Genomic DNA, 12921 nt, shown 5'->3' with positions numbered 1-12921 from the left:
AAATTAATCATTAACGAGCGAGCGGTCAATATTTTTGTGCTTGGAAATCGCGAATTTTGACGTTCGTAGTTTGGGATCGTTACAAAAGTTATATTCGTACATAACAAGAAAAGTCCGTTCCTAATACCGGAATCCACGCCCGAAACAAGCTACCTCGTAAAAAGTACGCAATTAATGTTTCACGAAACTCCAAATATAGCTCTAACGCGTAATCGCAATTGAGAAGAAGAAGAACGAAAGATAATAAAAAGTATGTCTCTCTCCCCCTCCCCTCAATTAAAGGTTTCTCTCTTAAATAGGATCTCATACGTTCGTAACTCTTCTGAATTAGACACCTCGTACGTGACGTTATCTTTCTCTCTAGTTTAGCGTACACCGAAAAAGGTGGTAGGGAGATGAAGCGCGCTCTCTCTCTCTCTCCCTCGAGGGAGAGAAAGCACGTACTGCATGTCCCTTTTTTCCATCTCGTATTCGTTTCTCTTGATCCTGTACAAAAGTTAATTTACCCAAGTTTCTGTTCTCCCTCGTTTTTTTGTCGTCATGCTTGCAAAAATTGTAAGTTCAACGAACTGTACCAGGATAGGGATGAGGATAAAAGGGTGAAGATAAGGGAATGTCATTATTGAAAGTGAAAAACACCGAGAAGAGATTAATTTTTGTTTCACTTTTACGTAGAAATTGTTTTAATTTTCATATATATTATTCATGTACCTTATGAATAAATGCCAATGAGTAAGCAAAAAATTTAATTTGCATTAACAGTGAACGAGATTTATGATTAAATAAATTACACGTTACAATGAAATTATAATTTATCTCAGAGCAATTAATTATAGGTATTCTATGAAAAAGATGAAAGTAATTAAGAAATTTCTTTAGAGCAAATGTTACGTACCTCAAAGAGGATTTATACGTCAAAAATGAAATTTACTCGCAGTAATTTCTCACAAAATATATTCTTTCTATATCTCCAAATAATTAAACCAGTCAATTAAAAATAAAAACGAATGTCAAGTTGCACAACGAAAAATGTCTTTCACCCGTATATAAGAGAGACGTACTGTAGTAGTAGATAATAAAGGTATGTGGATCTTATACGACGAAGACTAACCTGTGTAATTAGCGAGAGCAGTGGTGGGTATGCAGCTGGGCACCTGTCCGTTCCAGACGCCGTTGCGGCACTGCATTATAGGCTCGCCTACAAGCTTGTACTTGCCGAGATCTCGACATCGCACCGTCAACTTTTCGCTGTGTGGCACCGAGATTTTATCCACCTGAGAAGCAAAATCAGTTGATATTTTAATGTTTCAGTGACACGAAGCAAGAATATTACTTTTTTCATATATTTTTAATGTTTTTTATATTTTTCATAATTTCAGTTAATTTTGAGATTGGTTCGTGAAAATGTGCATTTGCAAATTTCTGATGAATAAATTGTTAAGGAAATTAATTTAATTTCTTTTCAGGATTATTTGTAATTTCTAAGTTTTTTAAAATGTCGAATGAAAAAAATTGAGTTTTCAATTATAATTCTCCTCGAAGTTGGTAAGACATTATCGAAAATGAAAATGAAATTATAATTACGATGAAACTATTTAAAGTGGGCAGTGGAATAGCACTTTGCGCAACCCGATAACTTATTGCAGTGCAGCGTCGAACATATGATTTCACGATCTCGCGTTGCCAAAAAATATATGCGTGGGTGCGAATATTCCGCGAGAACTAGAGAAAGACGTCCGAGTCGTGCTCGGAATGCGGCGAGAGCTCTGTGTTGCTAGCGCCAGAGAAATGCAGTTCGATATTCTGCTCTCGGATTTTTCTCGCTCACTACAAGCTTAGCGCCTTAAAGGTTCTTTAAATTTCGCGCATTTTATAGCTCTCTTCCCGCAAAATAAGTTTTTGAGGCTGCTGTGCATTCTGAATTCTTCACACTGGCAAGTGATCAAAAAGTCGCAATCGGCAATTTTTCAGGAGCTTGTTCAGTAGTTTTTATTGCTGTGTCGTGGACTTACGTAGAAAGTACTCTAACATTTACGTTCGATTTCAACTCGATAAAGTTTCAGTGACAATATCGTACTGTAATGACAGATCGAAGTGTTTAGTGTATAAAACAGCTGCATATATGAAGAAATTGTTGAGTTTGGATTATAAGTTAAAAGAATGTGCATGTAAGTCAAGGCAAAGGCAAGAAGAATACATGAGCGCTGTCAGCAAATAAAAGGAGCGACATACGGCTCGTGACGGCAGTAGGAAAAGCAACAGACAGCAGAAAGAAGCAGACTTTTCCGCGCACATCAATCGTGCAAAAGATAAAGACTCGAAAATCTCGCAGAACAATCTCACTCGAGCCCTAGACAAAGGCTCTCACGGCAGTCATTAACCGGCGGATTTGAGAAAAAGTGAAACAGAGAGTTGGCTGCTGCCACTCACCCGCTCGTGCTGGAAGAAAAATAACAGTGCAAGCTCTAAACTCCCAAGACGGCAATAAGACGAGAAGGAGAGAGAGAGAGAGAGAGAGAGAGAGAGAGAGAGAGAGAGCGCCGACGGCGAACTTTAACCTTTGAAGAGAGAGTCTGTGTGCTACCTCCCCGCGGGCGACCGCGAGCACGTAATTCCAGCCGTCGCTTAATATTCGCACGGCAAGAGACGAAATCTTCTGATGAGATAATAATGCGCCACCACCGTGGTTGCTACGATATCGTGCTTGACGTGCCTCTGTCTCCGACGACGACGATGGACTTTCTTTTCCCTCCGGCAATTCCACAAGCCACCAAAGTGAGCTTCTTGCGAGAGTGTCAAGTGAACGTTTCAAGATCTGTCTTAATGTTGTTGCGAAGTGATGGAGCATTCAATGTAACACATGCTAGTTTCAATTTTGCTTCTGTCGAAGGCGATGCGAATAACGTAATAAACACATTTTTGCGCGGACAGTTAATGAGTATTACAGACTCAATATTGCGCTGGACTGAAAAATGGTGTCAGCAAGTTTTCATGATCGTAGTAATTGACGGGTGAAAGTTAAAAAAGCTATTTATTTTGCTAGCTGCTCAAAACGAGAAAAGTAGTTCAAAAAGCTAGCGAGAAAAAAGACATTTTCTCGCAAATCTCAACTTGAGTAGACAATGCAATTACAAACATTTTCTTTGAGAAAACCCGTAATATAGGATTCTTCGAGGCTTTTTTCCAAGTAGAACTCGACTAGAGATTGCAAAAGTTCGTTAATATGCATTGACTAGGACTGTCTCCGTAGGATTGCATGACAACCGCATTTCCTTATGTGGTAATTTCTCCAGAGTATTTGACATAGTACTTGTTTACTCAGTGCTATTCGGATATATTTACATTTAAAACCACTTTGCTGATAAGTTTGTGGCTTTTTCCCGTATGTGAATAGAAATTGAACGAATTACATTACGTTAAGGTTACACGGAATTTTATGGAGTGCAATTTTCATTCGATTTTCATGTATTTTTACAGTGTGCAAAGTAACCTAATTTCAACGTATCAAATAAATAAAAGCTTGCACGAGTAAAATATAACTGCAAGTATAATAAAAATTGCTACGACGTTCGTTATTCGCCGGAAATATCACTTACAACAAAAGAGGAGTATGTGTGGATTTTTAAAAAAGGTGTTCTAAGACTATTTTCTCGTGCATTACGTATTTACATATATTTCGCTAGTATTTTTTTTCCACGTGTTGAACAAAATTCAAATATTTCAAGAAGGTCATTCAGTGGCGCATATTTGGTAAATAATATTGAAACAAAGCCACAAAAGCAAATCCAAACCGTTGTTATTATACGTATTTTCTATAGGCGAATACATAAAACAAAACCCAGTGAATTCGGCAAACGAGCAAAACATATTTGCCAGAAGCTATCAAACTAAATCCTCTCAGACACAGGCGCGTACACACATGCGCGCGCGCGAATCGAGCGCAGTCTATTTTTCGCGAGGCAGAATGTCAGCACGTTTCGTCGAACGAACGAACAGAAAAGGGAGGGAGGGGGGGAGACAGAGAGAACTGCCCGAACAAAAGAATGAAATTTTCACGCAGCAGGCATAAGCGTTCTGCTAGCCGAAAGTCTGCAATTTCCCGTGCGAGTGACCGTATCGGCGCGCGCGCACACCTTTCTCATTTTATTCTGGCTCGCTTCATTTGCTGCGTCGACGCCAATTTGGTCGTCGAGTGACGTGTACTTCTTTTTCTTCTATGCCGAGTATTCGCTTATTCTTGTTTTCTCCTCGACGCGAGAAAGTGTTTTTTTTGTACGTGCCTGTAAGTTCGTTTGGTGTATAGTATTGTAGCACACCTCTATTTAATGAAATTTTTTTGCGCCAGGATGGAAAAAATCTATATATTCGCGACGATCAAAACATTTTTGAGATTGGAATTTTAATGTTCAATATAAATTCTTCGAAAATTAAAGTTTCAAAGGCTTTTTGTCAAAGATATTAAAATTGTTGAGTATCGGCCAATACGACCAACGTTCGTTAACAGATTTAGAATGAAAAAAATATAATTGTTCGTATCCATCGGATTTTATTGGAATGCAGTTGGCTTTATCGATATCAATTTGTAACAATAAAAAATACTTAAAAATTTTTACTACCACGATACTACAAACGAAACATAAAGTGCGTTTATTTCCACGAACGCACGTGCAAGCATAAAGTCGTCATAATACCATTTTTCATCCCACCGAATCGATATAATTTAATCACTTAAATGAAAAATCAGGTTTACAAACACACAATAAAGTAGTACAAAGTCGCATCGTGTGAACCGTTGGCGGGTTAGCCTTGACGCAACGGTGAACTGGCCATTCGGATGCAAAGTAATCTGGGAATAGAGGTGAAGCGCGAGAGAGAGGTGAGAGGGTTTAGGTGAGAGGTAAGTGGCTGTGGTGTTACGAGAGCGACCCATAATGCCTTGGCTGCCTAATGGATTGAACGGAATAAATGCCCAGGACCTTATTTGGTTACAAATTGGCCGGTTGGCCGCGCGATCTAAACCATTGCCACTTGCGAGGAGCTTCTCTCGTCGCCTAAACCGTCGTAGAGAGGAAAGCTCCTTTTTCTCTTAGCGATTGTGTGAAGAAGGGGTAGTTACTTATTTTATTATCTTGAAATAGTCTTTTTTTTTCTTTCAATTAAAAATCGACGTTTATTCGTTATCAGGGAAAAAAATGTATTATAGCGACCAGATGGTATTATTGAAGTGACATTATTAAAAATTTTGTCTATTACTGCAAACATTCTCTATTAACATTAAAGACCATGTCTTAGATATTAATCATACTACAGAGGAAAACAAAAGAAAATTACGTCCAATCTACATTTCCCGCATCATCGCATTAACGTCATAGCACGACTACCGCATATTATTCCCATGACAAGAAATGACAGATCTGCATCTCTTTCTCATTCTTCGTCGTGGTATACACTCGTTACCTCAATGAAGGATAAATGCGTTGGCAAGCACGTCCGACATAACGCTGACTCGCATCACTGCGCGCACAAATTTTCCGCTTCCCTCTCTCTCTCTCGTCGCGTTTCTATTTAAATGTGATCGTCCTTGAGGCAGATGATTTAACGTCCGGGGATTACATTTGCATTCGCGCATCTCCCTTTCTACCAAGCAAAATGTTAATCTTTCGCGGATTAACGTGATTTTCAACGACGCCACCCTTTTTCCTCACTCTCTCCGCTTTTGTCTTATGCGCTCGTTATACTTGATGCTGATCCTCTTTTAGCCGCTTGAGAATAAGCAATTTGGACTGATTTACATTACTTGCATATTTTTTTTATTTCTTCGAGTGAATTTGCCATTTTTGTGGTAAGTTACTATTTCATCTCGCTCAATATTGCGTTTACCGAATATTACTATTCCACAAAAATATAGATTAAGTAAAATGACTGTTAATGAAGTATTAACTTTTCTAAATTAGTATGATATTGATTATGAATTTTAGGTAGATCATATAAATTTCAAATGCTTTATTTCGCATTTACAGTGTGAATGATCGTCCACTATTCCCGCTACAGTGTGATTGTCCCATTGTTATATTTGCAACCAATATCATAATTCGAAGAGTTTTATACAACTTATAGCGCCAGGGGCATGCTTCCGAACTATGGCAATTCTCTAGTTGCTGACCTAGATACCGAAAATCCAAATAGTTACTAATGCGCACTCTACTATCTATGCTACGTAATAAACTGTCGCGCAATTGGCTGAAATTACTGCAACCACCCAGCCGGCAAAAATTCAGGACAATAAATTATATGTAAAGACATTACAAGCAACGAGTTTTCTCGTTGGCATGCGACTAAATAAACAGAGGAACATAACGTTAAATGCGCAAAGGCCGGATATACCGTAAATTGTTCCCTCCCGACATTGGAAATTCCTCTAGGAAAGTAAAATTTGATGCGGCCATTAGAGGAAGATTTGTAGCTTCTGTGGCTAGAGTGAGAAAAATATCGATCCTCCCTAGAGGATCTGCAGGTTATGGATGCGCGACGGAACGAAGCCGCTTGTTTTCCACGTAATAATACTGGTAGAGAGAGCCGAGTGAAAGTGGGCGGAAGATGAAAAGTATAACGAGAGAATGGCGAAAAACGGACGACGTTAACAGTGAAAACTATTTGGTTTTCTTGGAAAAACTTCTCTTCATAGACTAAGCATTGAAATTAAAGAGACTTTGTTACTATCTTTCCAATCGAACTTTCCTTTTCTCTTCATCCAGAGAATCGTTACAGATATAGGTCTGTTGAATGTTAGACTTTCTTTTAGAAATTCATATCGAGTTCTAGAGATTTAAAGCTTCTCGTCTTGAAAATGCGAATGAAGTTGCCGTATATGTACGATAAAATGAGTTCTCAGAATTGCAATATCTTCGCTTCGTGTCTTGTAAAAATCATGAATATTCAAAGAAAGTGGGAAAGACATGGTATCTTCACGTTAAATATTTACGTTTCTGCCGAGAGAAGTGAATGCTTGATAAAAATATGCAAAAATAACGAGGTATAATAGGAATAAAAGTTTTCCTTTTTCCGTAGACACTCACCGATATCGTGATGTTCTTGTAAGTGACGATGAGAAGAGGATGCAATCCTTCCAATTTACATTCCTCCTGTAGCAATGCTGCAGTATGGGATTCACGCCCTGTAAACCAGACAATTTCATTTTAATTCCTTATGGCCTAAACATTTTATTTTCTGAATGACAGTTACTGTTGCGTGGAGTTTTGAATGAAACTATAGTTACGTAATTGGCAGGTATGGGAGTCATTATTTTCAATTGTAAACAGTATTTTGCAAAAATTAGTGAAACTACTTTCGAAATTTTCGATTAATTATTCAATAATGATCTTTCAAGATAGCAAATTAAAATTATCGTATTTTAAATATTATAACTAGTATCATCATTCATCTATAAGGACTTTTATTTAAAAAAGACTACATAATTTGATATTGTGATGTTGAAATGTGCAATTTCTATTATTACAAGCTCCTAAAGATAACGATGTCGATTAAAATTCTGAAAAAATGAGTTTTACTTGACGCTTTAATAGATCGACAAGTCTTTGTTTGCTTATATAATTAAATATAACAATAAGAAAAAGTTCAATAATTCTTTGTTATAGATAAATCATCTGCATATAAGACAACTGTTCTATTTATGAAGAAAAAGAAAAGAAAGCGAACTGTATGCGACAACATAGTTTACGTACGATTGGATAATGTGTGCGCTTCGTATTGTTACATAAACTGTAATTACGCATAAATTACTCAGAGGCAGAAAGCGCAATTTGCACCCCTCGCAAACGCTCGCTCGCGCGCATCGCCTTTTCACGCAGGAATTATTCTTGCTCTACGTATATGCGCGCAGGCGCCGAGCGTCTAATCCCATCGCGAATAATTACTTCTCCCTCTCTCGCGCGTATGTACCTTCAGGTTCATTAGTATTTTTGTACGCAGTTCAGTAGCGTCAATTAAGCGCATAAGGACTTTGCTGAACATTCCGAGCGTGTACTAAAAAAATGAAAATCATGTCGCTTTTTTCAGTTTCAAACGCATATAATTTTAGATGCTCCTTTCAGGAACTTCGTTTATATATTTAACCATGCCTTCGACGATAAATTCAATTATTTATTCTTTGAATAAGTAATTCAATGATGCATTGCTAATCCAACTGAATAATAGAATTCATTGTATATTCTCTCCACATCACCGTTGTCCTATTCTCTCAATAGCTACACGTACCTACTAATATATAACAGGACATTAAAACGCAATTGCACATTCACTCGGACTACGATTTATTTACCAGCTAGTAACAGATTTCGTGAATCGAAATCAGCAGAAAATTGAATGAGATTTCAGTTAATTAATACTGAATTATTCGTATCGGCCTGTAATTTCTATTGATCGTATGTAATTTGAGAAGCGCTGGCGAAACAAGTATTTTTCACGTAGAAAACGAATGTTCGTACGCATACATAAGTACAAAACTGAAATTGAAAACAAATCAACGTGGTAGTTGCTCACATGCATCTTGTTTTGTGAAATTTAATGCTCATTGTAATTTTATGCGGAAAATTTAATATTTGCTTTATGATATTTTCGCTCTGTTCTAGATAAGGAATTTAAAAAAAACTATAGTTTGTGTGTAACCCAGAACGTATCAAACGCAGCCAAAAGTTTTTAAAAAAGTTGGCCGTTTTAATTACCCTAATGCAGTGCTATGAGGTCACTTGAGAAAATTGCACGAAAACTCAAAAGCTTAGTAAGTACATGGACGCGTGTTTGCGTTTATGCAAACGACAAGCGTGACGCTCCGAAGCTCTGCGAGTCCAGTCGGCTTATATTACGTGATTTTTTGTTGATTTTTTAAATAACTTATCTTGATTTCAAGCGCCATAGAAAAAAAACAATGAAAGTTAGATATCATGTAAAATTCTTTGTTTTCCCTTGCGTACATGAGATTTGTTCTGCCCCTATTCAGCATATACAAGTTTAGAAATGTACGAAACCCAGAGTAGATTCGCGGAGGATCATTCAAATTTGCAACCAGTGAAAATTGCACGAATTTCGTGTATATGCCAATTGAAGTTTGAAAAGCATCCGTTCAAGTAGTTCAAAAACTGCTATGTCTCAAGAGAACTTTTCGCCAGCCCTTTTGAAAAACTTTCTTATATTCCCATCTCTTCTAACTATCTGGCTGCACATCCAATTCGTCGAAATGTGCCGGCAATAATAAGTTCAAATACAGTTGAGTGCATGCCTTTTTTTGTTAGATGAATGCCACCACCCAATCAGGATATACGTGAGTTTGAACAATGACGTATTTTATAAAATGAAATTATGTTCACAGATGGGTATAGACAAACAGAAGTATAGTCAACTTTAACTTGTATTTGTCTATATGGAATCGACGAATATTTTCGAAATATTTCATTGGCAGTGACATTCCGATTGTTATTAAAAATCTTTTTTTTTCTATGGCTTATCAAAACAATATCCTGCTCTTTCAGCCCATAGTATGTACAAAAGCAGAATAAACAACAGACCAAATATATCCAGCGAGAAAACACCAAATGAAAGTTGGCAATGCAGACGACAAGATAAATATTGATCGGAGTTCGCGTAAATATGCGTATACAAAGTCCACAAAGTTCACTGAACAGACACATTTTTTCTTTTAAATCGCACAATACGCAAAGTCCTAGCTTAAGTTACGGTGAGCGCCAGAAATTGGATTTAAAGTTTCCTCTCGCCTAGCTATTATAAGTTATAATGAAGACCCGGAACTGCCGTAGCTTGACCGATATTATACTATGGAGAAACTGGTGACCGCATGTGCAACACCCTCGCAACGGACTTAATACTCGTGAAGCTCTGTATGTGTGATGGTGGTGGTGTATGTGTGTGTGTGTGTGTTCACCACTGCTTCCGTGTTTATGGGTTATGTGTGCGCGCAACAGCGAAGTGGACGCTGCCGAGCTGCTGCTTGTTGCCAAATAACTGAGCTGATACTGCGGAAAACTTTTATGATAATCTTTTTTTTTATTTTTTTCTTAACTTGGTGTGGAGAGTTCGAGAGATATTAAAGTTCGAGTTAGGTTATCAGACGCTCGAGTGATTTACGAAAAGATGAAAAATTTTAGGTTGGAATTTTCGAAGATAACAAAAAATGAGTATTAGTTAAACAATATTATACGATTACTTTGAAAGCTTTCTCAATTTACATGAAGTTCACGTACAACCCAAGATCAACATTGTGCGAGGGATGGTTACGGAAATTCGAGAAACCGAATAAATTGCCAATCTCTTAAATCAAACGAGAAACAGCAGTGAATCTATCATTCCAAGTTCACCGAGCGATAAAAATAAAAAAAAGAAGAAAAAGAAGAATAGCTTTACCCACTCGGCATCCAATATCTCTGTCTGCCATATCGTATTTTTTTCTCAAGCGAAGCTATATAAAATACACCCTCCTTTGAAAAGTATACGTACGCACGCTTATCCCGCGTGGCATTGTTTTTCATAGCACGAAGGGCGTTACGCTCTTTGCCTATGTATCGAAAAGCGGCGCAGTGGCTCGCACGTCTTGAATTCAAAATTGCGCGTATCGTATTTCGAATCCCATTGCGCCCGCCAACGCCGCCGCGCAAAAATATGTACGAGAAATAAGAGGCAGTGCATTATGTAAGCAAAGCAAATGATGAGAAGATTGAAGCTTCTTTATATCTATTTTTTTCTTCCCCTTCTTCTTTTTAATGGGGGAGGTGAGAAAATGCGAGATATGTATGATATGAAAATGTAGCTTTATCTATGGTTTTGTTTATTGAATTTTGTCTACGGTTTGTTTCTGAAATATGTTGGTGCAAAGTTGCAAATGGATCTTGACTATTCTAAAGGATTTTACAACTTCGATTTCCGGGGAAGCTTCGTCATTTTATCAACCCGCAACTAAGAGGATTATGCTAAGCGATAGTCGTCTTGTTCGTGCCATTTAAATTCGGTACGTACAACTGAGCCAACGATGACATTCTTCTTAAAAAAAAAAAAATAATAATAAAACGTAAACTCTTTCAAGTTCGTTATTCCACGGAACATCCTGAGGAGTGCGTTTGTCGTTGCACTGTTATACGTTGTATCTAATTACTCGAAAAACTTGATCTCATTGTGCTGTATTGCCAAAGGCAGATTTTACAATGAAAGCCGCGCACGCGTCGCAGATTTAATCACGATAAATCAAAATGATCACCCTTATAATGCGCCTGCTTTTTTTTTAGGATACGGCAAGGTTAAGCTTTTCTCGCAGCTTATTTTTTTCCCATTTTCCTCGTCAAGAGCTACTGCTGCTGTGTCACCTTCATTAATTTCCTATTAAAAAGATTCATAGCAAAGGGAATTAGTGCACTCAACGAATGGAAAAAATCATCTTGTGAACATGTCAGTCTAGAAGCTTGAAAAACTACTTTTATTTCTGTTTTCAGTTCATTTAAATTTTATCTAAAGAAAAATATGAGCTTTTCATTTTTATACACAAAAAAAATAACGCTAACTAAAAATGAGTCATATAGTAATAATTGCTTTGAAAATGACCTTTGAAATTTTATAATTTCTAGAAGTATTTAATATTATTCTTTATATAGAGAGCAACACCACATAGTTCATATAAAATGTCAGTTTCGGTAACACGAGCTCGGGTAAGTTCGTCCGTGGCCGAGTTAATCTAAGTAAGGACAAGTAATCAACATAGCAACAACATCGTCTCGAGTGCAATGGAAACTTCAGTTTAAAGCTGCATTTAATTATACAACCAACTGTAGAAACTGCGTGTTTGCTCGAGCAAACGAGAGAGTATCCTTGAGTTTTGAATGAATTCATAAAGTATAAGCAAGCGAAATATTACATTGGAGTGGGAATCCTCGAAGAAAGTAAAAAGAAAATTGCATTACGTTAAGCTCTCCCACTGACTTTTCTCTATTCATTGAGCATGAGATCTTTTTATGGGGGGTTATATTCTCTGCCACAGACAAAGATAGAGATGCTCGCGTTTGAGTAATTAAACTATTAATTAAGCGAGAACTTTCGCTGCATCTTTTATAGCTACTTCCAGCTTGCTGTTTCATTAATCAAGATTTATGCTTGTTTTTATGGCGGCTTAATTAAATCTTTCAAAGTTCTATGTTAAATTGAGATTTTTCAAATTTGATACTCACTTATAACATAGGCTTATTACAACTAAATAATTATAAGATTCCGCATATGTTGTGTGTACGGTTGAAAAAAACAATCTCTTTTGGTAGATATTACGAAAAATGTTTTACGTACTTGTTTTACTCTACTTATTACGAATCCTTTTTCTAAATTCGTACAAACATTATGAGTATGATACTGTTTTGTGTATTAAAGATGAATATTTTAATTAAACTCTCGGATTTTATCTTCTTGAGAACTTCCAATTTTATATGCCGCTTAATGGGTCTTACAGTGAGTTGTAATAAGTTTTTACTATCTCCTATATTTCTACAGAATTGTCAAAGATTCGTGAAAAATGTACAATTTTCAGAGTTCTACTTTTTATGCAAAGATATTATATTTGGATTCGTCACCGCGAACTAAAAGAACCTTATCTAAAGTTTTGTAGCTATAAAGCTTTCAAAGTCCGTTTTCCTTTTCTTTTCAGACATGGAAATATTTTTATTTTATTAAAATGAAGTGCGCAATAACTCTTTTTCATTTATGTACGAGTTCTGAATCCATTCTTTTGAGTTATGAATTTTTTTCTTCTCGGAAATAAAAACTCAATTATTTTAAGATACCAAAAAAAACTAATGGAGCTTGAATGAAATTACTGCGAGCATCTGCTATACGATTTCCAATTTTCATCAGGATAGA

General features: G+C 36.8%; 1 protein-coding gene across 2 annotated transcripts in view; it reads right to left on the bottom strand.

Moving 5' to 3' along the window:
* The window catches only part of LOC131665294 (locomotion-related protein Hikaru genki), a 39504-nt gene that overhangs the window by 21560 nt on the left and 5023 nt on the right, over window positions 1-12921 (bottom strand). For both annotated transcript variants that reach the window (XM_058937110.1, XM_058937109.1), the window contains exons 2-3: window positions 7077-7174; window positions 1112-1274 (exon numbers count right to left, since the gene is read on the bottom strand). In XM_058937110.1, the coding sequence (XP_058793093.1) occupies window positions 1112-1187 (76 nt within the window). In that variant the 5' untranslated portion in view covers window positions 1188-1274; window positions 7077-7174. The remainder of the gene's footprint in view (window positions 1-1111; window positions 1275-7076; window positions 7175-12921) is intronic.

This window comes from Phymastichus coffea, unplaced genomic scaffold, assembly GCF_024137745.1.
Source record: "Phymastichus coffea isolate CEN01 unplaced genomic scaffold, Cenicafe_Pcof_1.1 PCOF00050, whole genome shotgun sequence".
NCBI lineage: Eukaryota > Metazoa > Arthropoda > Insecta > Hymenoptera > Eulophidae > Phymastichus > Phymastichus coffea.
This window is presented reverse-complemented; position numbering and strand designations above follow the sequence as displayed.